General features: G+C 37.2%; 2 protein-coding genes across 5 annotated transcripts in view; one reads left to right on the forward strand and one right to left on the reverse strand.

Annotated features, from left to right (window-relative positions):
- Window positions 1-2,761: 2,761 nt before the first annotated feature.
- Window positions 2,762-25,220, reverse strand: NUP37 (nucleoporin 37). 2 transcript variants are annotated; one of them, XM_038154629.1, is made up of 10 exons: window positions 25,090-25,220; window positions 22,984-23,203; window positions 21,175-21,299; window positions 20,129-20,201; window positions 16,379-16,473; window positions 7,747-7,837; window positions 5,372-5,553; window positions 4,421-4,471; window positions 3,915-4,008; window positions 2,762-3,109 (listed from the first exon to the last, which is right to left on the reverse strand). In XM_038154629.1, the coding sequence occupies exons 2-10, from the start codon at window positions 23,137-23,139 to the stop codon at window positions 2,996-2,998; spliced, it is 981 nt and encodes a 326-aa protein (XP_038010557.1). In that variant the 5' UTR covers window positions 23,140-23,203; window positions 25,090-25,220; the 3' UTR covers window positions 2,762-2,995. The 2 variants fall into 2 exon arrangements, with proteins under 2 accessions (XP_038010557.1, XP_038010556.1); XM_038154628.1 differs by lacking the exon at window positions 25,090-25,220 and adding an exon at window positions 24,687-24,748.
- Window positions 24,782-25,268, forward strand: part of LOC119708346 (PARP1 binding protein) — a 40,059-nt gene continuing 39,572 nt past the window's right edge. For 2 of the 3 annotated variants that reach the window (XM_038154624.1, XM_038154627.1), the window contains exon 1: window positions 24,788-25,002. The gene's annotated coding sequence lies outside the window, so the exon portion shown is untranslated. Of the gene's footprint in view, window positions 25,003-25,268 lie in introns of all 3 variants that reach the window. The other variant, XM_038154625.1, reaches the window with a different exon arrangement.

Here is a 25,268-nt window from a genome sequence, read left to right on the forward strand (position 1 = left end):
ATTTGCCCAAAAATACTGCACAGAAAAGTGCAACACAGCACTTTTTCCTCCCAGCTGGAGTTAGGAAATGCAGGGTATGAAAAGTGAAAAACAGAAAGGAGGAAATGATCCAAATTTTCCAAAACCTCTTAGAAAGTTTAAATTGAACTAACTTGTTCAGCTGTAAATATAAATGCCTGAACTTCCAAGGGGAGGATTCATAAAAAAAATAATTGAGTGATAACATCCAGATTTATAGTGTGTAGGACTTGAAAATGTATTTTTTACCAGCACCCATGCTGGATGATAAATGTCAGACTGAGGAATAAGTACTGTACAGTATGTAACTGCTGGCAGTTTATACCCTATGCATGTGTACAAATACATACTGTCATTTAAAGGCCCTGTTCTGTAGCTCCACCTTCCAGTGCAGGAAAAGAGATCAAAGAGTGTTTAACAGTTACCAAAATGAAGATTGGTTGAACATTAGTATTTTCAAGATGTCAGCTTTCCAGATGCTGAGGCTAGCTTGGAGTGGAAAAGCTGTGTGTACAGAAAACTGATCACAGCTCTATCTTCATCACTGGTAAAAAATACCTGACTTGTGATTAGGGTACACAGAAAAGTAAAGGCAAGAAGACAGGTTTCAAAGCATTGAAACTGATCTGCTCCATATAATCTACAGAATCAGAGCCTTGGGTCAACTGCAAAACAAAACTGCACAAGCTGAGAAAAACTGGCAAGTGCTACTGAAGCTTACAATGTTCATATGCATCTTGTGTGCTTATATACTGTTACAGGTCCCAGGATACCACATTCAGGTTAGAATCAGCCCAGAACTCAAATAGCTATACAACTGAGAGACAAGTTAAACAGAAAGAAAAAGCTGATCCAAAAAAATTTCCAGACATGGTGTCACCTGATCCTCCACAAGGGGCAATAGTTGTTTTTAATAAGGTGGTCCAATGAACAGCTGAAAAGATCAGTGTGGATTAACATTTGCTTGATTTCCCATGGAGTCTTCTAAATCCATGCTTGCAAAGGGTATTCTAGTAAAAGTTTCTGTATGAAACTGATATTGCCTCGATGATTTTTCTCTATGCTGAATTTAAGCAATCTCAATGATCTCAGTGTGACAGGATTTGTACAATTCTTGCAAACAGTTCAGAGAATTATCAACCCTTCACAGTTGAATAGACTGAGAAATACAAATGTTAGGTATTATGTAGGTTTCTTTTAAAAAAAAAAAAGAAAATGGAAACTAAATGATGAATGTTTTGCAGTTCTCTGAAAATGGTTTGTCAAGTTTCAGTTTTCCAAGTACTGTGCTGAGGCAACATGAGAGGATTAACTAATTATTTTGTTCTGTACAAAAGAGCATGGAGAACATGCTAAAAACATTAGCTGCTCTCTTATTTATTTATTTATTTACTTAAATATCCATATTACTTCTTTCCAGTATAAAATGAAGAGCCTTGAACTTGGCAAGATCATTCCTGGGTAAACAGTTTTAAGTAGCCCTTAAAAACAGAGTATGAAAAGCAAACATCCTGGTTTCTGAATTAACTACAGAGCAAAAGAATTTCTGTTCTTTGCCCTCTTGGGTCTTAAGCAATTCTTAACCAAAAAAGTCTCACTCAAGAATGCACCTGCACATAACCTTGCATATTGCCCTTGTCTGTACGGGTCCTGGGTAGAGTGGATATATTCTGCACAGGCAGGAGCTGTGTGAAGTTTGCTCTGAGGACAGAAAACCCCATGTCTGTTTCAGTTCCACTACACACAAAAAGGATAACAGTGCCTCAGGCCGATCCTTCCTCCCAGAGCCACAAAGATTTTTAGCTACAAGTGAATTACACCTCCCCTTAAGGCTGCTATCTCTGGTCAGACATTGGATACAAGATAAATGGAGCGCTGTTACCTTGAACCATCTGCTTATTTTACAGTTTAGGCACACACCAGTCCACTGGAACTTGTAAGGAACTTCATATTTGTTTTAGGTAAATTTTGGTGCCAGCTGGAAAGCAAAAGTTCTCAAGGATTATGAGAAATGTAACATGGTCTTAGGTTTCAAAAGGTGACTGTAATTTCACTTATTGATTACTTCTGAACTGGTTTTATGAGTCCCACATAAATAGGAACAAACAAATGAATATTTTAAAATCTAACTACAGCTAATAAGGAGGGCTACAATGCTGTGAGGAGCTGTTACACTAATGAAACATCCTGACATCACTTGCAAAAGTATGCAGAAAAGATACTTAAGACAGGAGTTATCGGTCTTCTTCTTCTTTTACTTCTGTTCTGGGTCCTGTATGGGAATGACAGGAAAAATATGTTTCTAGAAAGCAGAATGCCTTTGATTTTCCTGTAAAGACTGGAAGTAAAAGGCTGTAAGCAGAAAAAAAACCCTCACTATGCTGTTTGACAGGCCTAAAGTAAATCCCTCTGTTGTCTTTAGAGAAATAAAACTGCTTCAAATTATCATTCTGATTTTACCATTAGCTTCTTGACTGGTAGTGGTGAGTAGTTTATTCAAAAACGTGCAGGAACAACATTTTATCACACTACACTACTGCATTTTTTGTTCTTGTAAGATAGTCATGGTTGGCAAAGTTAATATAGAGAGGTGTTCTTTCTGTAAGTACTCTGCACAATATCAGGTAGCTCTATTAACTCTATTAACTATTGAGCTCTATTAACCAAATGAGATTATCAGACTGACATGCTGGGACACAAAGTCTCTTTAAAAACTCCTGAAAAAAATTCATTTCACACCAAATACCATGTTTAAAAAGTATATTTTATTCTCATAGAAATAACCAAGATGCATGATAACCATTTTTTCAAAAGCTCTTGTACTTGCAAGCTAAAAATCAAAGAGAAGTGATTTATATCTTGCTTGCTTCTTTCTTCTGTTGTCCAAGTAAAAGCCATCACAAAGAGTAAATTTCTTTATTTTACTAGAAAAAAGGCATTATGCTGTCAAGCTTCATATTGAAGGCAAATGCTTATTTTACATTTCAGTAACCCAGAAGAAAATTTTATGGTCTCCTCCAACTGCACATAATGGAAGAGTTCTGTGCCATGTCAAACCAGATCCTACAGCTGCAGTTCCAGTAAGAATGGGCTGCAAAAAACGAAGAGAGAGAGAGAGAGAAAAATATCAATGCAACTTCCCTTATAAATGATTTCTAAACTGCAGATACCAAGTTGCATACACAAATAAACACCATAGATGAAATATTCCTTAACAAATATAGTTAAAATACAACAGAAATTCTACTGAAAAATGTGATTCTCTGCTACATAGTTCCAGTAGCTGCTTACTACATTTAAGTAACATACAGCTAAATATTCCATAATAACAAATAGTTTCCACTCTGTACATTAGCATAAACATTATCATTATAAAGGCATGATATCAAACTTAGAAACCTTTTAAAATTAAATTACTTCTGTTATTTCAATGTATTCATAACTAGTATGTTTGGAGGTAATATTTTTACTGTAAGCATTACAAATATATACTGACTCCAGCAAAACCAAAATATTTCTTATGTTTTGCATTTTCATTAATGATTTAAAATACAATTAGTTAAAACCAGAAAAAATATACCCCAAGGTGTTTTTAGCCTCCTAAGAACTAGAAATATTGCCAGATTAATTAAAATATCAGGTTAAAGGTGTTTTTCTTCCCCCTAGAACTGATATGGCAAACCAAGCTAAAACATATACATCAAGCAGCTTCTAAAATAGCAGTTTAGGTATGCACCAATTTTTTTTCCTTAGCATGAATGCCACAAACCAAAATAAAATAAAATGGGTACGCCAAGCAGCAGTTCTGAATGGTTTGGGCTAGTTTTTAATTGTAGCTTTCAAGTAACATGAGTCTGATCTGAGGAGAACAGATGCAACTCCAGTCAAAAATTTACCTGGGGGTGTCCTAAATGATGAACCAGCAACTGAGTAGCTGTCTTTCCTGGATACCCAGTGGTTGCAAACAGATTTTCATTTACTCGGGACCACCTATAAATGAAATGAATCCACCTATGAGTAAAATGAATGTTCTTTCCAAATACCCCTGTCATACCAGCAGAAGTGCATACAAAGTGGAGTTTTCTCCCTTGGGACTAACTGTGAAGATGTCACATATTCTACTAACAGCAGAGAAACAGATTTAGTGAATTAGCTTGTCAATGATTCCCTACCCACAGCCCCATATGCACAGTGTTGTAAAACAAACAAAGAAAAAGTATCACATGAATGCTACCCATATATACTAAACGTGGGTCATTCACAAATTTCACAAAGTTTATACACCCAGTCCCCCTAAAAATTACTTGTGAGACACAACCAGGTTACTAAACCTACAACTGTTTGCACAGATATAGACTTAAATAGATAAACTCCATAAAAGGGGTCAAGACAACATTTATACCTGAATAATCTGGCTCGGTCAATGTGGACAGGTCTCTTATCCTGTGGATAACTAAAACAGACATTCAGGGTAAAAAACGGTTCTGCAAACAACTACAGCTCATACTATAAGTGCTAAAAGTAAAGTGAAGGAGACACATTATCTACTCTCTGTGAAGCAGCTGAGGGAAAACCAGAGCATTCCTGCAGCTTTAATCTCAATTTGGAGTAGGAAAACTGAAGTACTTGTCCAGTTTATTATGGATCAATAGTTATCTACTTATGACTTGGAATAAAATTTTAACAAACACATACAGTGAGAGGCAAACAGTAGTGAGATGCTATCTCAAATGGACAAAAGGACAGATGATGTTACATTTTTAACATTAAATATTGATAAAGATGAAACAAAGAATATGAGGGAATGGTTTGTATCAATATCGTAGTTCCTGATAATTGTTCATTTATTTAGCTTATGCATTGGGCCTACAAAGATGAGTAAGGAGGCTGTGCTCCTGAACAGGCCAGAGGAGCTGTGCCTGTTCAGCCTTGAGAAGAGAGGACTGAGAGGAGACCTCACCAAGGTCCATCAGTATCTGGAGGGGGGTGTCAAGGGGATGGAGCCAGGCTTTGCTCCATGCTGCAAGCAAAAGGATGAGAGGCAATGGGCACAAACTGATGCACAGGAAGTTCCTGAACATGAGGAAGAACTTCTTTACTCTGCAAGTGACCAGGCACTGGAACAGGCTGCCCAGAGAGGGTGTGAAGTCTCCCTCACTGAAGATATTCACAATCCTGTGCCTTGTGCTCTAGGATGACCCTGCTTGAGCAGGGAGGTCGGACCAGCTGACACACTGTAGTCCCTTCCAACCTGACCCATTTGTGATTCTGTGACTGCCATGCTTTATTAGCCAAGTAGCTGCATTTCCTCATTAAGAGAGTAAAGACACCTATGCCATGGACATAGAAATACCTGGAGCGAGTGATATCCCAGATCAGCCAATCACTTCCAGCAACTGCTCCAATTTTAAAAGTATTTTTTAAACACCAGTCTGCTGACATCAGTGGTGTTTGTTCACACTCCAGGGAGAGAATGGCCTGCTGTGTAATCAGGTCATAGAATCGTATTGTCCCATTCTTCTCTGCCACCATCAGCTGTTAAAAGAAATTCAGAGAATGTGGTAAACTTAGCATGTAATGGAAATTAGATTTTTTTTACTCTATAGAAAACCTAGAATACATTCAAACAAGTATAATAATACCAAATGAAGTACCGTTCTTCACTTCATACCAGAAAACTTTCTCTTGGACACTCTGTAACCAATAAATAACAACCACTTTATACTATTGCTACCCTGTTATACATAATGATTACATTATTTTATTTCTATATGTCTATAGGTATCTATGTGTGTAACTTTGGTGCTTATAAACATCAGTTCACAACCACCAAAGCACTGTGTTTTCACACAGCAAAAAGTTATTATTTTAACATTCAGCAGCTTCGGCTCTGAGCACAAAGAACCAACTGACACACAGTGGTGTAAAAAAGAAAGGGTTGTCAAGCACTGGAACAGAGCTGCCCGGGGAAGTGGTGGAGTCACCATCCCAGGAGGTGTTCAAGAAATGACTGTATATGGCACTTAGTGCTATGGTTTATTTGATATGATGGTGTTCAAAGGTTGGACTTGAGGATCTCAGAGGTCTTTTCCAACCTAAATGATTCTATCATTCTAAGCAAAGTACTAATTAGCGTGGCTGTAGAATCTGTAGAACCAGTCTTACTGATTTTATATAACATCTCTTACTTCATCCTGTAATAGTTTGCAACGTATTTTATCTAAACTTTTTCCATTGTAGCAGTACACTCAAGCAGTTGTTTTTTAAGTATTGTAGAAAGAGCTTCCTGATTAAATTCTAGAATCATAGAAGGACTGGGTTGGAAGGGAACTTAAAAATCCCCTAGTTCCAATCCTCTGCCATGGGCAGGGACACTCTCTACTAGCCAGATTGCTCAGGGCTCCATCCAACCTGGTCTCGAACACTTCAAGGAGTGAGCCTTCACAACTTCTTTGGGCAACCCAAATTCCAATGCCCAGATGAAGACATGAGATTTTTCTTCATGAGGAGAAATGGTTTTCAGATAGTCATGAACAATAATTAAGAAAGGCAAAGAAGCATAAAAAAATACTCCAGTAATACCAGTTTGCTTGGAAAAACAGAACTGTCACCAAAACATGCTTTCCTGCAAACTAAAGGTCATGGTGCAGTAAGCATTTTGACCTGCAAAAAGCTTTTCAGCAAGAACTAAATCTAGCAAGCTTTATGAGCTTTTGGAATGGGCTTTTCTTAAAAAAAAAAAAAAAAAAACCACAAACCAAAAACCACCAAAAAACCCTGTGCCTGTCTCTGATAATGGTCAAAGAAAAGACATGCTAATAATAACTAATACTGGCATACTATTGCAGTATTTTGGGAAAATCTATTAATTTTGTTGTGCTAACAAAGTTGCCCAGTAGCAAACAGCAGCTAACCCATTAAATTCTGATGCCACCTGAATCAACAGTTTTCCTAGTTAACAGTTTCCTTTCTTAGTAAGGACGGTTATAGATATTGGTGGAAAGTGTGATGAGATTAGAGATCCTCCTTCCCTACTGCTGTGTAAATATTTTGATATCTTATTTGACTGCTTTTCTCTGTTTTAAGTATGTGTTTTTGTGGTAACCCGAACAACCATTTGTAGCTGCTTAAGGCAGTTATTGATAGGCACAACAGGAATAATAAATCCAAGACTGCAGAGACTAGACCATTAATGAAACTGGATATTTGGGTCCTTACCAGCTGATTAATCCTCCTCAGTACAATAATGAGATAAGTATAAAATCACAGTCTATTGATTTGATTTTTCAGAACATATTTCATACACTTCAAGCAAGAACAACAACAAAAATGTCCCTTGTTAACTTCAAACAGATACTTTTCAAAGCTTGGCATGTTCTATAAAGAGTCTGTATTATTGGTGAACTGTATTACCATGACTGAGAAAACGCGAGCTCTTCTCTGGTAACTGTCAGTTAATAAGCAATCAGCAGAAAAGTTATCAACAACTCATGTACCTAATCAAGAAGGAATATTTCTGATGGGAGGAGTAAGGGACTGAGGGTAAAATGACAAGGATGGCAAGGAGAATTCATTCACAGTCCCTTTACATTAGCAGATCCAATCAATATCCAGTTACAGTGTAAACTAGGTCCTCAAAATTTAATGTTATTATAGCATCAAAGATTCACACTTTAGGTGTGTCCCCCCTCCTGTTATTTTAAAGGTGGTGAGGGAGAAAACCACAACCTTAAAAGCCTCCTCAGGATGCCAGCAAACACTCATTCCAGAAGAACGTAAAACAAAATGGGCCTTCTCATTTCCTTCCAAATCCCAGACCCTGGGGAGGAAAGAAAGAAAGAAAAAGAAGTAAAGTACTAAACTATTGCCATTTGACTGCAAATATGTTAACTTTCAGTGCCTCAATATGTTCACAGAGTAAGTGACCAAATGAAATAGTGTTCATGCTGTATCATTTGAAGAACTCACTGAAAGTGGCCAGTGCTGCACATAATGTATGTTAACATTGATGAGCGAGGCAGAGCCTCTATTTAACTATTCAAATGATTTGACATTTTAAGTTATCTAGACATGAAATCTCAGTGATATGTTCCCATTTTTTCATAAGTCAACACTACAGCCTTTGCACTGTACCATAAAGAGCAGTGAGGCAGTACAAAGCAGGAATGTCAGTGTTGGTCCAGTTGATACAAGGAACCTAAAATGAGGTACCAAACAACTTAAATCATCCATGTTGCCATGTAAAGGGCAAGACCCTTTAATAAAAAGTATTTTGGCTGCCTGATATAAGAGTTTCCAGTATTTCCTGGTAAGACAAGATTGAATAATGGAAATATAAGAAACCAGAAATGAACCTAAGGCAAACAGAAGGATCTATGGCAGAAGTAACACTAACCAAGAAAGGGTCTTGGAGGGTTTTCAACAGGTAAATTGCATGTGCCAGTTTTGCCTTTTCCTTTAGAAACACCTACAGTACATATCTGGCAGCTAAAAAAATTAAATAATCAACAGTTTTTGGTCAATATGGATGGACAGGAAGGTGTATGCTGAAACACCAAAACTAAGTTAGGTGATGGGTGAGTTTTCTTTGGATGTGTTCAATAAGAGTGGTAATGAGCCATGGAGCTACTTTGTTTTTAAAATGCAACAAAACCAAAACTGAGACTATTTCACCTCGCAGCCACTGCTCAACTCCCTCTTTTCCTACAAAATCGATAGCTCAATTGTAGGACAAAGACATCACAGTTGTGAACATCAGTCTGAACCACAAGGCTGCATGTTATTTATATATGTTTGGACACTGAAACATACACATATATCCTTCCTCTCTGACATGCAAAACTTGAGAATCAGCCAGTTTTTAAAGTAGTTCTGCCCAGTCTTTTGAGCTAGATGAGTGGCTACGTACTATTATTGTTTATTCTAGAGGATTTTTGCTGACTTCCTCCAGACTTTTTCAGTTTATATCTCACCAGGGTGCTTAGAGCCTTGTATTTAAGAGATTTAAAAAAACTCTTAACCAATACATCATAAGTCTAGACAAAATATATGGGAATAAAGTAAATATATTTAATGAACAATGTTGTTTTCTTATGCCAAACCACAATAGATCAAATATTTGTTCTCCCCGTAGAAAACACAGGGTCTCTAATCTTGAAGAATCAGTGTGCTCACTAAAAAAAGTCAAAACGAAAACCTGACAAGTGTTTAAAAAATGAAATATCTACTTGATTAGGTAATTTAGAAACATACAATACTTTCTTCTACTGCCAAAAATTTTGCCTTGTAGATTTGTCCAAGTCAAATCAACACTCCCCATGTGTATTTACTGTGCAGGGAGAAAATTATGATACAAGAGAAGACGGTGAATCATTTTGGCAAAAAGAATATGCCATTATGTTTCCTTCCCTGAAGTGAGTGATGTTATTAGGTGTTGAGACAGAAATTTATGCTTTTTTTACCTCCATAACTTTGTTATTTATAAAGTTACCAAATTTGTATTTTTTACTTTGTAAGAATGGCAGGACTGTTAGAAACAAACAGTATGGGGAGGAGAAGGGCTAAAAGCCTCTTTTATATTTTCTTTATTGATACTAAAGATAATATTATTTAGTTTTGGGGAAAAAAAACCCTAAAACCCCCAAAACACAAAACAGGAAATACATATCAAGATAGATCCTTGCCTGAATGCATCATGTCTATACAATTACATATGTGTTCAATTAACTGTTTTCAATATTTCTTTGTGAAAAACCCAAGTAAAAAACGTGCAAACCCCAAAAATTTAGCCAAATTGATTTTTCAATTCCTAAATTACTCAGTAATCATAACCAAATCAGCTACAGATGCTGCCTCCCCATTTTGTCCACATTCCTATCACGTAAATCAATCCAAAAAGACTGAGGATTTTGTCTCCCATTCAAAGTTCTTGAAACTTGACTAATACTACCATGATTTTATACCAAACTAAAATAACTGTCTGTTTTTCTCCAAACATCTTATCTTTTTTAACCCTGTAGTGTGTCACTCTCTTACTTCTCTTCCAACCCAACTGTCATGGCATAGACTTGTGAGACTCACTGAGATTGTGGTATTTTTTTCTGGTATTTAAAAATAATTACACAAAAAATTTGTTAGAGAAAAGTTTGAATAAACACAGTTGAAATAAGTGCCCAAGTTTGCTTAATGTATAGTCTTAAAAATAATATCTAATCCTCTCAGTAAAATAATTATTTTTTAAGTAACTAAGGACTGAGAAATTATTTACTACAGTACTCAGAAAACTTAAACCAGCTCAAATACAGATAGTTGCAAATGCTGTTAAGGAAAATTCTTGAGATACTAGTGCCTTTCTCTTGTCACTCAAATCCTGTAACTAACAAACAAAGAAAAACTGCAGTTATCTCATAGCTTGAAGATATTCAAATTCCACTGACCCAGCTATATTATATCTTGTATGCATGAATATGGATGCATATGTGCAGCAATATCATCATACAGTGAACTTTTATTACAGTTGGCAAAGTACCTCATTAGAACTCTGAAAACTTGTGGCAATGGAGATGATCCTTATTTTATCTGCTAATTTCCTGAATTATGAGTAATTCTAACTAGCAGAACCAACTGCTAATTGGATAAAAATCATCATTTGCAATAGTGAAAGAACTAAACCAGACTGTAATCTTCAGGCATTTCTCAAATCTTCAGAGGATGGAAGTAAAAATGGGAATTCTTCCAACAAAAGATTTCTAAGAGTGAGTGGGTGAGGGCTAGAAGAAACCTTGACATCTGATTCCCAACCACAAAGCATGATCAACTATACTTGATCCATTACTCAAAGATTACTCCTGTCCAACATGGTTTTGTTGTTGGTTTTTTTTTTTTTTAATCTAACTTTAATACATTTCTTTATATCTCCATCAGACATATTCCCTGTGTGAGTAAAATTCTATCACACTTGAAAAGCCTTGAAGACTATGGAGAAGGGCAAGGTTTCTGTTCCTGAGATCACACAAAGGTGAAGTTGTTCTGCACTGAGCACAAGGAGTGAGAAGATCTCAGAAAAGGAACATGAAAGAGTGGAGATTAGGAAATACTGTAGAGAATACAACCAACACTCGGTTTTCTAAGGTCTTCTGCCAACTCCATACGGATTTGGCTATCACAGATCTGGAAGGTACTAGGCAGGAGATGAAAGGTTGAAGTGGAACTGTAGAGATTCCTCTGTCTGGTCAGACAAGAGGAAGGGGCAATATTTAAGAACAAGAACAAAGAAAGACAGAGAAAGACAAAGAACAAAGAACAAGAACAAAGAAAGACAGAACAAGAGAAAGGGGCAATATTTAAGTTTTTATGAAGTCTTTTCATAGAGGAAATGTACAAATATTCCTTCAGAAAGCTGACCAATGTTCACCATTTTCTTTTGCTGATCAAAGGAAATGCCAGTGTTTCTAAATAATTAGTGATTAGAGCGTTTGAGATCTTGGCATTAAAAAACGTTATCTCTAGCTTCTTGTAATATCTACTTGGACATGCAATCAATAGATTGATATATTTCTCACTGCTGACCATGGGCTGCAATTATACCCTGCAGTGTTGGTAGAGGCAGGAAAAGCAGTGTATTATCTCCACTTCACTAATACACATTTCAGGCCATGCACACTTAGAACTAAGTCCAAGAAATACACATTTCTACTACTACAACTGAAATACCTTTAAAGTTATCTAATGCAAAACCAGAGATCACGCAGCGTTTTTGGGAAAAAATGTGACACTTCAGTTCTGTCCTTTCAACCAGAGCAAAAAAATGGCTGTTAAAAGCTATCAGCTTATTGTTCCCAATGTGGATATAACTAAATGCTTCTGTGGTATGACTGCTACTGAGAAACTCAACCACCAATTCTGCTGATGGGTTTCTAAAATATAAAACTTCTGAACAAATCTAATGCAGTGATTTCTATTTAAAAACAATTTATAGGCTAGACTACATTCTAGGGCTGTGTTACTCTTAACATAAGCCATAATGTGTCACAAAGGAAATTACTCCATCATGCTCATATTTTGAAGACTTCCTAACAAAACATTTATTAAGATCACACTGAAATAATGTTCCAAACATTTGATCCAGAAAGTTTTTGGCTGTTTTTTTTTTTGTTGTTTTTTGTTTGTTTGTTTGTTTTTGTTTTTTTGTTTTTGTTTTTTTTTGGTTTTTTTTTTTGTTTTAAGCTGACAGGAGACCAGTTAATTCTTGCACTGCCCAAAACCAGTTGGTTAATGCATTGTGGCTGTACAATGTAACAGAATTGTGTAAGACTACATTTGGGGGACATACAGGGATGCAAGTGGGCAAATTCAAAGACTGGACTCTGAAAACAATTCAAGACTTCTCTATTTTCATAAATTATAATGCAGAACTAGCTTGATAAAATGTAACCAGCATACCTCAGAAAGAAAAAATATGTTGGTATACTTTTATAAAGATTTTGACAGAAATCCATATTCGACTGCACTAGGAATGGGAAGATGCAAATAGAACATGGTTTTGGAGGCAGAAATAAGTGATAATGACCACTTTTCAACATAGCCAAAATCTGAAATATTTACTGAATAATCAAGGTAAGATTCAAGTGCAACATGTGCTGGCAATACATTAAAGAAAACAAGAAAACAAAACAAAACGAAACAAAAAACACCCCAAAAAACCAGAAAAAAAGCCCCAAAACCCAAAAACCCAGGAGTTACCATTAGCTTTCCTTCATATTGTCTAGAGAACAATCTACACAAAATACCTAGGGCATGAGAGTACCATGTAAAAAATATGCTACAGATAAACCCCCTTAAACCAGATGAAACACTACAAAGCATTCTAAAACTATAGTTAATTTAGCTTGCAGTGACATCAAACCTTGCCCCCTAATCCCTGGTTAGAGAATAAAACTAATCCTCTTATCGACTGGCATTTACATGCAACAGAGAAGGCTGAACTTCAGAGTGACTGATGAATTCACAAAGTCCTCTATGAAGTGATGTGAGCCAGGGCCTAAGGAAATGAACAGAACTCAGGAAACAAAAAGCAAGTATAGTCACAGATAACGGGGAAGAGAATTCAACAATACAATCTTTTGCACTCAAAATAAGAGGAAGAGGATGTAGTTTAAGAAAAAAATAAAAGAAAAAGAGAGAGTGAGGGAGAGAAAGGGATGGATGAGTCTTTTCCAGCTTTTCAAAATACAAGCCATTCCAGCACTCGATGACCAGAAGAAATCACCATGCTAGTATTTTTAAGTGTCTGACACTGTCAGACCTTTCAGTTCCATCTGAGGAGGGAGTATGAGGTGATTATCAATCAGATTGAATTAACCTTTTGACTGTCAAGAGGTTCATTTTTAGCATGGATATGAGATTAGAAGGTTTTGACAGGATGATACTTTGCATTAAGTAATTCCAGAAACAGCAGGTCTTTAATCACCAATAGTGGAGGGTGTCAGTTGAACTCGTGGTGTTTTCCAAACATTTCCCACAAGTTTTTGGCTTCGTTAAGTATCAGAACAAAATCACTTGTACATCTGAATCTGTGCAGACTCCCAGACATGGAGGATGAAAGTTTGACAAGAAAGTCTCACAGATATGTATGCTTGGCAGAAAGATTTTTGAATGTAGAATCTGAAGAAGGAATACAAATGAAAGCAAGTTTTGATATAGAAGAAAAGAAGTGGCTGAGCCTGTCTAACTGGATAACTAAGAAGGCAAAGGATATGTTAGAAGGGGTTTTTATGACTTAGAGCAAAGGATAAATCCACTTCAAACAAGAAGATGTTTTTACCAAGCAGAAAGATAGCACAGGCAAACAAGTCTGCCGATGTTGCAAGTAGAAAAAAGCTCTCAGAATTTTCCCCTGTAAGAAAACTGAAAAACAACTTCTAGCTTAAACTGTAATGTACTAACTTTTAGTGATTGGAGAATAGTAACATGAATATGGTAATTATAGTAGTTATGATAGGCTATAGATAAAAGTTAAGGTATAGATTGGTTCTTCTGTATTAAGATGCTCAGCAAAGAAAAGTATATAATGCATTATAACCAAAACTAAAGGGTCTCTAGGCTTATCTGCAGCTGGAGCTGACAGCTATAGGCACAGGCTCTGTCACCCACGACCCTGGCCTTCTGTAACATCTTGGATGTAATAACCTGCATTTTGAAGAGCTGCCTGGAGTCCTACATCTCTCATTCAGGCTCTTACTCTAGACTGTGTTTCTGAATCATAATGAAAAAGCCAGTAGTAATTTTTTTTTTCTGAAGAGTGGTGAACAGGGAGTTGCACACACAGATCTCATTAACAAAGTGGGATGCACACATTCCTACACTTGATGCAAATGTTCAAAGAAGTGTATACTGCCTTACCATTTCAAGGAATTAAATTAAATACTCCTTAAAGCTATCGTAACACAGATGACCACTGCAATTATTTTTGGTGCAGTTCTACTTCACAGCTGCAAAGAAGTTTTGAGTTGCGAGATCAAGGCCAGTAAAGACCATGTGCAAGACACAAGAATTCCTGAGTGACACAGCAGCAACCTAAAGGTAAGAACTTCGGATATAACCAGTATCCAACTTACACTGTCTGTCCTCCAGCCAAAATGACTGAACTCCACTCTGAGATGTCACAGTTGCAGCAGCTTGTGGCAAGACTATTTAGTAGGTGAAAACTGAAAATCTCACTTCCCTAGAGGTTTCTGATGAACTTAAACCGAAACTTTCTCTTGAGTGAAAACCAGGGAAGACCTAACCACGCTTGTATATAGTCAGTACATACTGAAAAGTTGTTTTAAACTTTATTAAGACTGAAAAGTGGAACTCAAGACTTGTACTAATTGTTCTAGAACTTTATTCCACAGGCATTAGCAGATTTTGTATCCTAAGAACAATTTAAGGATAGAAATTCAGTACAGACAGAAGAATTATTCCTCTTCTTACATTACTACTGAAGCAAATTACAGAGTAAGTAAAGAATGATTTTGGTAAGTCCCAAGGAATGCATTTTCCATTAGTTTTGAAGTGTAACCTTTAAATTCAATAGAAAAACTCTTCATGCCCCACATGCATGAATGGAAAAAATAAGAACTCAAGTAGCCAAAAAAAATCCTACTTATTTCCCATGGCTTTTAACCAAAGACTTTATGGTTTATGGCATAAAATGTCTTTCATAGGTACTAAGCTGCAATCTTGTTAGTATATATTAATTACATACATTTTATTTCCCTTTAAATTAGTATCAGTTAGACAACTGGTTTTAAAACAGGTTTTTTCATCCCAGAAAAGCTGAGCATTTCATAAAAGAAACAGGAAAAGGCCACAGAGTAAAACAGTTTTTTATGGAATAAGCCAAATTTGAGTTTAGATTTAACAAAGAAATCAAGGATAGGAAATAAATCAGAAGGAGATACAGTTAAGTCATACATTTCTACTATTCATTCCTAATGATTTTGTTGGAAATACTGAGTAGACATCTATGGAAAAACTGCCTACTCATCACAGTAAAGAAAGTCAAAGATGATACTTTCCCAACTCTCTTGCTGCCCTACTGCAATGACCTGAAAAGCCTGCATAGCCCTCCTGATCTCTCCAACTGCACTGGAGGGGTAAGAGGAGCAGCTTGACAGATTCTTGCACACTACTACAAGATAGGTGACTTTTTGACAAGGACAACCTCCTGCATCAAAAACCTTTACTCAGCAGGCTTCAAAGCATTCAACCATGCTTCCCTTCTACTTCCAGTTATAAGTATCCAAACACCTGGGTTTGAAGCAGCTGTAATCATGGTATTTTGAGCTGCCAGTACCACTGTATTAGGATGGTGCTGTCTTCAAGCTACGTCATCCCACCCCCTGGTAAGCTAATACATTTGGGTAGATGGACAAGTTCACCTACTGACTTTCACTGACTTTAAACTTGACCCACCTGATGACAGAATACATAGATAAAGTCTGTATAATTCAGCACTGAGCTGTATGTGTCTGTTCTCTCCTATTCTCATTTTATTCCTATCCCAGAAGGGGGAAAATAGTGTATGCAAATCCAAGACAAAAGTTTTCTTCATTTTGAATCTAGCTGATTCAAAATATTGCTTTGAAGAAAGACAACCCACAAGTCACAACAAAAAGCCAGTCAACACCCTAAGTTAATGAGAATAGTCCAGTTCTTATCTTATTAATGGACTAACAAGACTCTTGTTAGAGGGCCATGAAGGCACACTAAAAATAAAAATATAAATGCTTATTTATTTAGGTGGACATATAAAACATTCACAGATAGAAAAAGTCCAATAGTGGTTTTTCAATAGTGTTTTGAACAAAATGCATACCTGCAGGTGTGATCATCACTTACACTTGCAATTTCTTGACCTTCATTGGGAGCGAAGACCAGATCATTAATGTAATCTGAGTGGCCATCAAATGTCTGCCAAGCAGAAAAAATAAATACTTTTATATTAGAGCTGACTGTTCCATCTTAGAGCTGACTGTTCCACCAATGTATATAACAGACCTGCTAATGGAAAGATGTGTGTTAAGATAAAACAATAATTTTAATAGAAGGTAAAAAAGTTTTTATCAGTAACTGGATTTCTTTGAAGTATCTAATTCACAGATTCATACTGCATGTGAAAAGATCCGTCCCACTACTCCTTGTAGTTAGCACAGAGGTCAGTTTGATGCTTTTGCTTGACAGAGATCTGTGAATCACACTAGAGATTTTTATAATTTTTTCAACCACTGAATTTAGAAGGTAGAAGATAGTAAATCTCAGAAAGGAAGAGGAGAATGACCAGGCAATGAATGCATGATCTACCTACATTAAAGAACTCTGATTACTAGTAAGTAACTCCGATCTCTAAATCTCTCATTAAATACACCTATGGTGTTTTTGGAAGAAATCTCACAAAATTTTAAGCCAGGCAAATTTCCATGTGTAGATGTATCTGTTACTGTTCCACCCTCTTCTATTCAATCTCACTGATTAAGTCTCAAGGCACAGCTGCTTTTCTTTTGCCCAGCAAGGTATCATAAAAATGAGACAAAAATATCCTCTTGATAACAGCATGAGACTGAGAGATTGCAGAGGAAAACAAGGTCGAATAAAAACAAGTTCCACGGTTTTCTCAAAGAAAAACACACCACCTTTAAGTGTAGTTATTCTGAGGAACAAATGCAGAACAGATTAAAAAAAAAGAAAATCTCAAGCACACACAATAACTAAATCCCCGTCTCTAAAAGTTTTAAGAATGCCTCATCAATTCCATACAGAAACATTTTCAGCAGCCAACTTATTTTTTTTTCCAATATTTTTTTCCATTATTTTATTAAAGCCTAATGGATTATACTAGAACTAATAGGCCCTAAGATGATGCTAAACTATTTAGACAGAATGCCAAGTCTTTTGACAATTTTCAGCATTCTGAATTCAAATTTCCTGCCTCATTTTACTTCTACAGTTCTGATGAAATATGCTTTTTATTAAGCAAAATTTGAAACAGCACAAGGAAGCCATAATTCATTTCCAAATGAAAACCTCAAAAGAAGAAAAAGGTTTCATGAAGATCCATCAGTCATATTTTACCTTTTGTTTTTTTGTTCTGGGCTTAATCCAACCCATAAATTTTGGATTAGTTGTGTCGACAGAGTAATGGAAAACTCAAGTGTGCTTCAAGTTCCTTGTTGATAATTACATCAAGACAGTTTTTCCACAGGGAAAACAGAGTAAGATTACTCTGTCTATCCCTCCAGAAGCAACACGTACTAATTGTTTACTATAAAAGACAAAATGTTCGGAGATTACATTCTGAACGTAGTCACATACTTCCTTCAGCTTTGTTTCCACGTTCTGGACCTCTCCTGAAGATCCCATGTGTCAAGTGTGCACCATATAATAGACCAAAATTTTCCACATGTTCATCATGAGTTCAACCTCAGGTTTATGAAATAGGTTTTCTGAGGTATCAGTTAGCTGTTAATAAGAGGCCACTGTATCAACCTTTATTGAAAGCCAGATCAGCATAGCTCACCCAGAATTTGTGAACATCTGAGATTTTACATGTGCTTTAAATCAGTTAGGTGTTACTTTTCTTGACAAGAAATCAGGAGAATAATAATTGTCCAGATATATAAAATTTATTGATTGCCAGAAAGGGTTTTCCACACTTTATATCAAAAAACCCCAGAAGACAGTCGCAAAGACAACTTTTACTGATACAACCACACTAGTCCACATTCTTTCTTTTTGTTAATGAGTTCCTCACTAATAGGTAAAAATATGTATTCTTAGCTGTTTTCTGATTATTTTTAACATTAGACCAAGCCTGACCCATATAAAATACAGTATGTATTTTTACTTTTTCCTCAACCAGAGTACATCTTTAATAAAGTTCTTGGACAGCTGATTTCAGTGGTGGAGCTGGCATAAACAAAGCTAATAGCTTTACTGTTAAATTCAAGCCAACACTTCTCATTTGTATTGCATATGCACCAAACAATCACAGAATCATTAAGGTTGGAAAAGACCTCTGAGATCACTGAGTCCAAACACGAATTTAACACTGCCAGGTCCATCCCTAAGCACCACATCTATAAGGTGAACACAGCGATCACAATGCTTCCCTGGGCAGCCTGTTCCAATGCTAAACTACCCTTTTAGAGAAGAATTTTTTCCTAATATCCAATCTGAACCTCCTCTGGCACGACTTGGGGCCATTTCCTCTTGTCCTAACATTTGTTGGCTGGGAACTTGTTGGCTGACCCCCACCTGGCTACAGCCTCCTTTCAGGTGGTTGTGGAGGTTGTAAGGTCCCTCCCAAGCCTTCTTTTCTCCAGGCTGAACAACCCCAGTTCCCTCGGCTGGACTTTGCCCCACAGGACTTTTGCTCCCGACCCCTCACCAGCTCCACTGCCTTCTCTAGACATGCTCCAGCACCTCAATGTCTTCCTTGTCCTGAGTGGCACAAAACTGAAGAAAGGATTCAAGGTGCCAAGTACAGAGGGATAAACACTTCCTTCTGCCTGCTGACCCCACTGTTTCATGTGGCCTTATTAATCCAAAATAAATAAAAAAATTAGAACGTGGATGTTGAATTTAGCTCACTAGAGTCTGTAGTACCAAATTTATCCCATTGTTTCATTATCTCAACTTATTATCAATCCATTAGCTAATATTAAAGAAACTTTACATTCTGCTAAGTTAAAAGATTTAATTCACAGCTTAACATTAAAGCTTCTTGTCTGAAATTCACAAAACTGTAGATTTTACACAAATAGATAACTTTAATATGGAATGACAGACATCAACTCACAAGCAAAGAGCATAAAGAACTTTTAGAACTATTTTGTTGGAAATCCCACCAAGCTGACTATGTCGGTTATCCCACAGCTCAGTGGCAAAATCATGTATGACCAACACTAAAAGAAGGAAACTAAAAGTATGTGCATGGATGAAGCAACAAAAAAAGCATTTTCTTTCAAAATATTTAATAGCATCCATCTTTTCTTCTTATGCCCTGCCTTTATTCATTCTATTATCAGTATGGCCACATAACTAACATTTATTTCTTAATTTATAACTGACATTTATAACTTAATTTCTGTATGACAAATCTCATATTATCTTACTAATATAAATTAACACACCAAAAATACAAGCCTATTTTTTTTCTCCTTTATACCCAATAAGCCAGTCTCATCAAAAGAGGCATTATCATATTCTAAAGCAGTAAAAGCCAAGGAATACTCACTGTCTTTTTTTTTTATTTTATTAATTACCTTTGCTTATTGTTAGCTAAGACCTCACCAAAAATCTTTATACTGGATAGAACAAACATTTAATTAACAGTAGTACCTGGACTGGGACATTGTTTCAAAGGAAGAATTTTGAAGAAAATCAGAAAATCATGTAAGTGATAATTACAGTTATTCCCACTTTTAAGACAGAAAGGTATTTACAATACAATTATTATCCTTAGAGATCATGACCTAGGATCTGTCACAAGTAGAGCAGAAGGATAGTTAAAGATTAGACTTTACTAAAAACTAAATAATCTTTTAAAAATCGCATTAGCTGCTCTTACCTTAAATTCATTCTTGTCCTGCAGGTCTGAAGTAAACAGCCTTAACTTCCTATCAGAAGCTGCAGTACAAAACCTACACTCAACAGACAAGAAAAAGGCCCGTGAGCCAATCAACAATGCAATAGTTGCCTTATAGTCCATTTTCCTTCATCTTAAAAATGCAAAGAAAAAAAAAGGATTTTGAAAAAAACCCAAAAGCATCTATCTTAACTCTTCTGCTTTGGCCACAAGCAGAGTTATAACTGGAGCTTATCTGTAAAATAGTGTGCATCAAGTGCCAAGAATACTTATTCAGATATTTTTACAAAGCTAAATCTGATTCAGTTACCAATTACCTGAAATATCTCTCATAAATGCTGCTGAAACTTTCCTTGGAAGAAGTGGTAAGGCACAGAAAACAACCCTCATTATCAGTGTTTTAAAATACTAACATATAAAATTCATAAACCAATTTCTATTTAACATATTTTAACCCAAAAGACTGTGTGAAAATGGAGCAGTAAGCAACTATGGTAATTTTGAAGACTCAAACAAACTACTGAGTACATTTTAATTCAGAAGTTCACACTTAACAGCTAACTATTTTTCTAGATTTTCTAGATTTACACCTCAAAGGCTCTCACAAATACTATCTAACCTATATTGAAACAGAGCACATATTATGCCAATCAATGCAAATAGCTTTATAAAGCTTTATATAGCTTCTTTATCTCACATTTACCAAAGCTCTTTAAAGAAATGGTTCCTCAGAGATTTACAAAGAAAGAAACTATGTCTGAAGTCCATAAAAATAATTTTAAAAAATATTATTTACAGCTTGTTCAGTAGGGAAAGGATCAAGGAGCACAACAAGGAGGACAAAAAACAAGCAAATGAAAAAAAAAAAAAAGACTATAAGAATAAATACTCTACTGAAGAACTCAGAGACTTCATCAGTGATTTCTAAGGAGTTAGATTTCACTCATAAGCTTTGAACAGTCCAATATTAAGGACTTAGGGAAAACAAGTGAGACAAAGATTCACTCTAGTTGTTTATTGTTAAGTACCTTATCTGGGGAGGTATAGCGTCAAGTCTAGTTTCAGGACTCCATGCTATGGCATCAACTCTGATTCCATGGTGAAATGTTCTTAGTGTCTTATATTGCATGCCTTCCACTTCTGCATCCTCCTCCTATAGAAATATTGCAGTTAGCTGATTCAGAACAAGATCTTGGTGACTCCTAACAAGTCAGATTGCTACAAAATTAGAGGGCTTTCAAAATTACACATATTGGGATCTTTTCAGATCATAACACCTTCAAAGTGAAAACCTGGAACATACAGAAAACATTAAGTTGAAATATTTAAGCACTTAGAAATACCTTAAAGTATGAGTAAATTATGACTGATTGCAGTCTCAAGCCAGAGGCCAGTGAAGAGCAGAAAAATCAGAACTGAGCTATGAAGATGCTGAGCTCATTCTCTGTACAAGCATTATCTTCACAGACACAACTAAAGCCACTTAAAACAGCATGGCAATTTAGCACGCATTGCAGGGAAAAGAAGCAATGGGTACAAAAGCAAACATGTAATTTAATCTGTCTTCTCTCTGAGTTGTTTTTACACCACAGAAAAATGCTGTCACTTCCAGAGCATTGCTCTTCAAACAGCAGGAGATAAAAAGGTGCCCTCTGTAATCTAATCCTATATACAAGCTTGCTTATTCTTACCAGTGGTCAGAACACCCGATAACAGGAAAAATGAAACAAGAGTTGGGATTATGGACTCTGTCAATAAGCTGACCTCTAAAAGGCTTTTAAAGGTTTTCAGAACATCCAGTGGAGCACCTCAAAGGATATTCCTATACAATTTTCCATATGTCACAACTCTGCTTTAAGATAAAAAACCTCTCTGTACACCCTCTACATAAGGTTGAGGCCAAGCAGAACCCAGCTGAGGATGCAAGAAATTACCCACAGTTTTTCAGTGCTTCTCAACAGGAAGAAAGAATAACATTTTCCTCTCCTACTCTGCAATACTCATTGACTCCACATGTGGAAGGGAAGGGAGGATATTAAAATTATAGAAAAAGCACCTTGTGCCAGTGGTTGTCAAAATTTTAATTACTTCCTTTTCAAGGCCTACATCAGACAAAAGGTAGTGAGCAACACAAATGTCAGTATGTTTTTGTGGTTAGCACTAGGTGCTCTTGAGAAAATTTCCAACAGTAAGACCATGGGGAATACTACTACTACTACTACTACTAATAATAACAACAACAATAATCAAAATAATAATAATAAAAAAATCAGCTATGCTATTAATTGTAGTAGACAAATTACAAAAAAAAATAATATTGTATAATAAAGAAGCAAGATGAAGGAAAAAAGCTTAGAAATTCCAAGCAATTGTCTTCAATTGATTGCCAAGCATCTAGGCAAAAAACCCCATCTAATGACAAACATTTTATTCAGTATAAAAAATATACAATACTCAGTATTTCCCATTTTAAATTTTTTCACAATATAACAGTAGATAACTTGAAAGTAAGAAATTTTACTGTTTCTAACAGTCTGTGAGGGATATCCAGTAAAAACAATTGTGAGAAAAAAAACTAGGTAAGCATTTCTACAGTTCACCCCTAAAAATAAGCACAGATATATCAGTGTGTATTTTACATATATATATATATATATATATGTATGTATATGTATATGTATATATTTATATTTTCCTGAAAAACAAGTATCCTAGACTTGTAAAATTCTCCCTTTTTTACCACAGGGAGAGAAGGAAACAGGAAAGTGACCAGAGTCTTCCTGCAGTAGAGGTGCTGGCAAAGTCAGTTTCAGGGGCATCTAATAGAAACAACTAACCTGAAATCTGCAAGTCCCAACAACCACGTAATTGTTGCCACCATAAGCAATGAGAGAACATGAGTCTCCACTGTCAAATGGATTGAATTTTACCACGTGCACATAATCCTCACAATCCACAGTGTAAGAAGTGTTTCTTGTAGAATCTTGCTTCATTTTCAGTCAACTAAGTCAACGTATCACGGAAGCGATGTCTTCTCCAGGACAAAAATCCACATTCCTACACAAAAATTTTAAAAAGCATAGATGACTCATTGCATGAATAAAAAACGTAAAGTATTTGTGGCAAATAAAAATTTCCTACAACATGTTCAAGAACACAAAAGCTGCACTTAAACTTATTAGATGTAGCCTCTTTGTTTTGTCAATCAAAAATATTTACTACACTAACATACATTCAAAACTGTCTCTTATAGATTTCAGCAATAACTTGTGCTACCCTTGGCAACCCAACACCAATACAAAAAACCAAGTAACTGCACACACTCCAGAAGAGTCACAGACAGCATTTTAACATTTTCAACCAAATGAGAAGAAACCATATGTCGCTACCTTCAAATTCTCTTTACTTGTCTACCTCTTTACAGACTGTAAGTCTAACTAAAAACCTAGTTAACCAAGGTTGCAAAGCTGTAAATGAAAATACTGTCATGCATTCAACCAGTTTTCATCAAAACCAGGTTTTTGTGCTAGAACACAAGAGGCCAAGATACATAATTGATTTCAGAATCAATTCCTTTTAGTCCCAGTACAGATTTGACGTTAGTTTATGTCTTTTTGGGAAATCAGACCTTTAACTACACACCACGTGGAAAACCAGCTTGAAATCTCAGACCTTTGACAGATTTTGGTGTGTAAACTATCGGAAGGTCTGAATGTTTTGCTTGGGAGCCAGCCAGGTCTGACAGAGGCATTGCTCTAACACAGAGAGGCTCTCCACAGTTATGTGTTTGTGTATTAATTCATACAACAGTCCACTATATAACCATAAATATTTTAGCCCTATAACTTGCGTAGCTTTGCTCCTAAAGCCAAATGCAAGTTTTAATTCTATCCAAAGTTTTCTTCCTCCAAGGCTTCCCATGAACACAAGCCATTACAGAATCTTAAAACGTTAAGGGGTTGGAATGGACCTTTAAGATCATGTAGTCCCAAACCTGGCTGCCATGGGCAGGGATATCTTTCCCTAGACAAGGCTGTCACTGCCTCATCCAGCCTGGCCTTGAACACTGCCAGGACTGGGACATTCACATCCTCCCGGGGCAACCTGTTCCAGTGGCTAACCATTCTCACCGTAAAGAATTTCTTCCTCACATGTAACTAAAGTTTCCCCTCTTTCAGTTTGTACCCGTTGCTCCTGGTCCTATCACTACAGTTCCTGACAAAGTCCCTCTCCAGCTTTCCTGTACTGCCACTTGGGATGCTGGAAGGTGGTATGAAATCTCCACTCAAACTCCTCTTCTCCAAGCTGAATAACTCCAACTTTCTCAGCCTGAAAACACCGAGAGTGTTATTACCTTAATTTCTTTAGGAAGCACGATTAGGGCAAACGGACCGCGTGGACGCGCGTTACCTCCCCCCATCCATGCGCATCCTTTGCCCTCCCATCCCTCCTTTTCCCTTCAGGGCCCAGCTGCTGCTCCCCAGCCAGGCTGCCCGAGCTTCCGCGGGCCGGGGGTGCCCCAACCCCGCTTCACACACACCTCCGCGTCCCCGGCTCCCGTTCCCGCACGGCCCCGCCGTTCCCCGGCAGCGCCCGCCCCGGGCGGCGGCAGCGGCGCGGCTGCTTCCGGGGCAGCGGCCCCGCGCCCATTGGGCCGCGCGGCGGATTTGAACGCGGCCGCCGCGGCCCGGCCCGGCCCCGCCGCAGCGGCAGCGGCAGCGCTCCGGCACCGCGCTGAGGGCACGGCAGCGGGGCCGCTCGGCCGCCAGGGTAACGCCGATGCCGGCTTCTGGGTGTTAAGGGGCGGCTCCGCACGGGGTTTGGGCTTGTTCGGGCTGTTTCGGTGGGAGCGACGGGTATGGTCCCTCGGAAAGCTCGCGGGGTGGGGAGAAAGAAAAGCCTTCGGAGAGGTTTACTCTGCCCTACGCTGACTTGCAGCCCACCTGTTTCATCCTCTGTGACCCCCATGTGACGGTCACAATGTCAAGTGGATTGTCCCCTTCTAGCGTTTTGGAGAGAGAGAAGCTGCTGCTGCGGTCGTGCTTGTTTCCCGATGTCTCCTGTCCTCCCTGCCCCTTGGCCTCGCTTCCTCATTTTGTTATTTTGCCAATAACCAAAAAAC

Source organism: Motacilla alba, chromosome 1A (assembly GCF_015832195.1).
Source record: "Motacilla alba alba isolate MOTALB_02 chromosome 1A, Motacilla_alba_V1.0_pri, whole genome shotgun sequence".
In the NCBI taxonomy this organism is placed as follows: Eukaryota; Metazoa; Chordata; class Aves; order Passeriformes; family Motacillidae; genus Motacilla; species Motacilla alba.

Excerpts from the sequence above, each read along its gene's own strand:
- NUP37 (XM_038154629.1), bottom strand. The coding sequence starts at position 23,139 with ATGAAGCAAGATTCTACAAGAAACACTTCTTACACTGTGGATTGTGAG. Across the intron at positions 5,554-7,746 it reads ATCCTGAGGAGGCTTTTAAG|CTGATGGTGGCAGAGAAGAA; the intron begins GTTGTGGTTTTC and ends TTCTTTTAACAG. Across the intron at positions 4,009-4,420 it reads GACCGAGCCAGATTATTCAG|GTGGTCCCGAGTAAATGAAA; the intron begins GTATAAATGTTG and ends TTTCATTTATAG.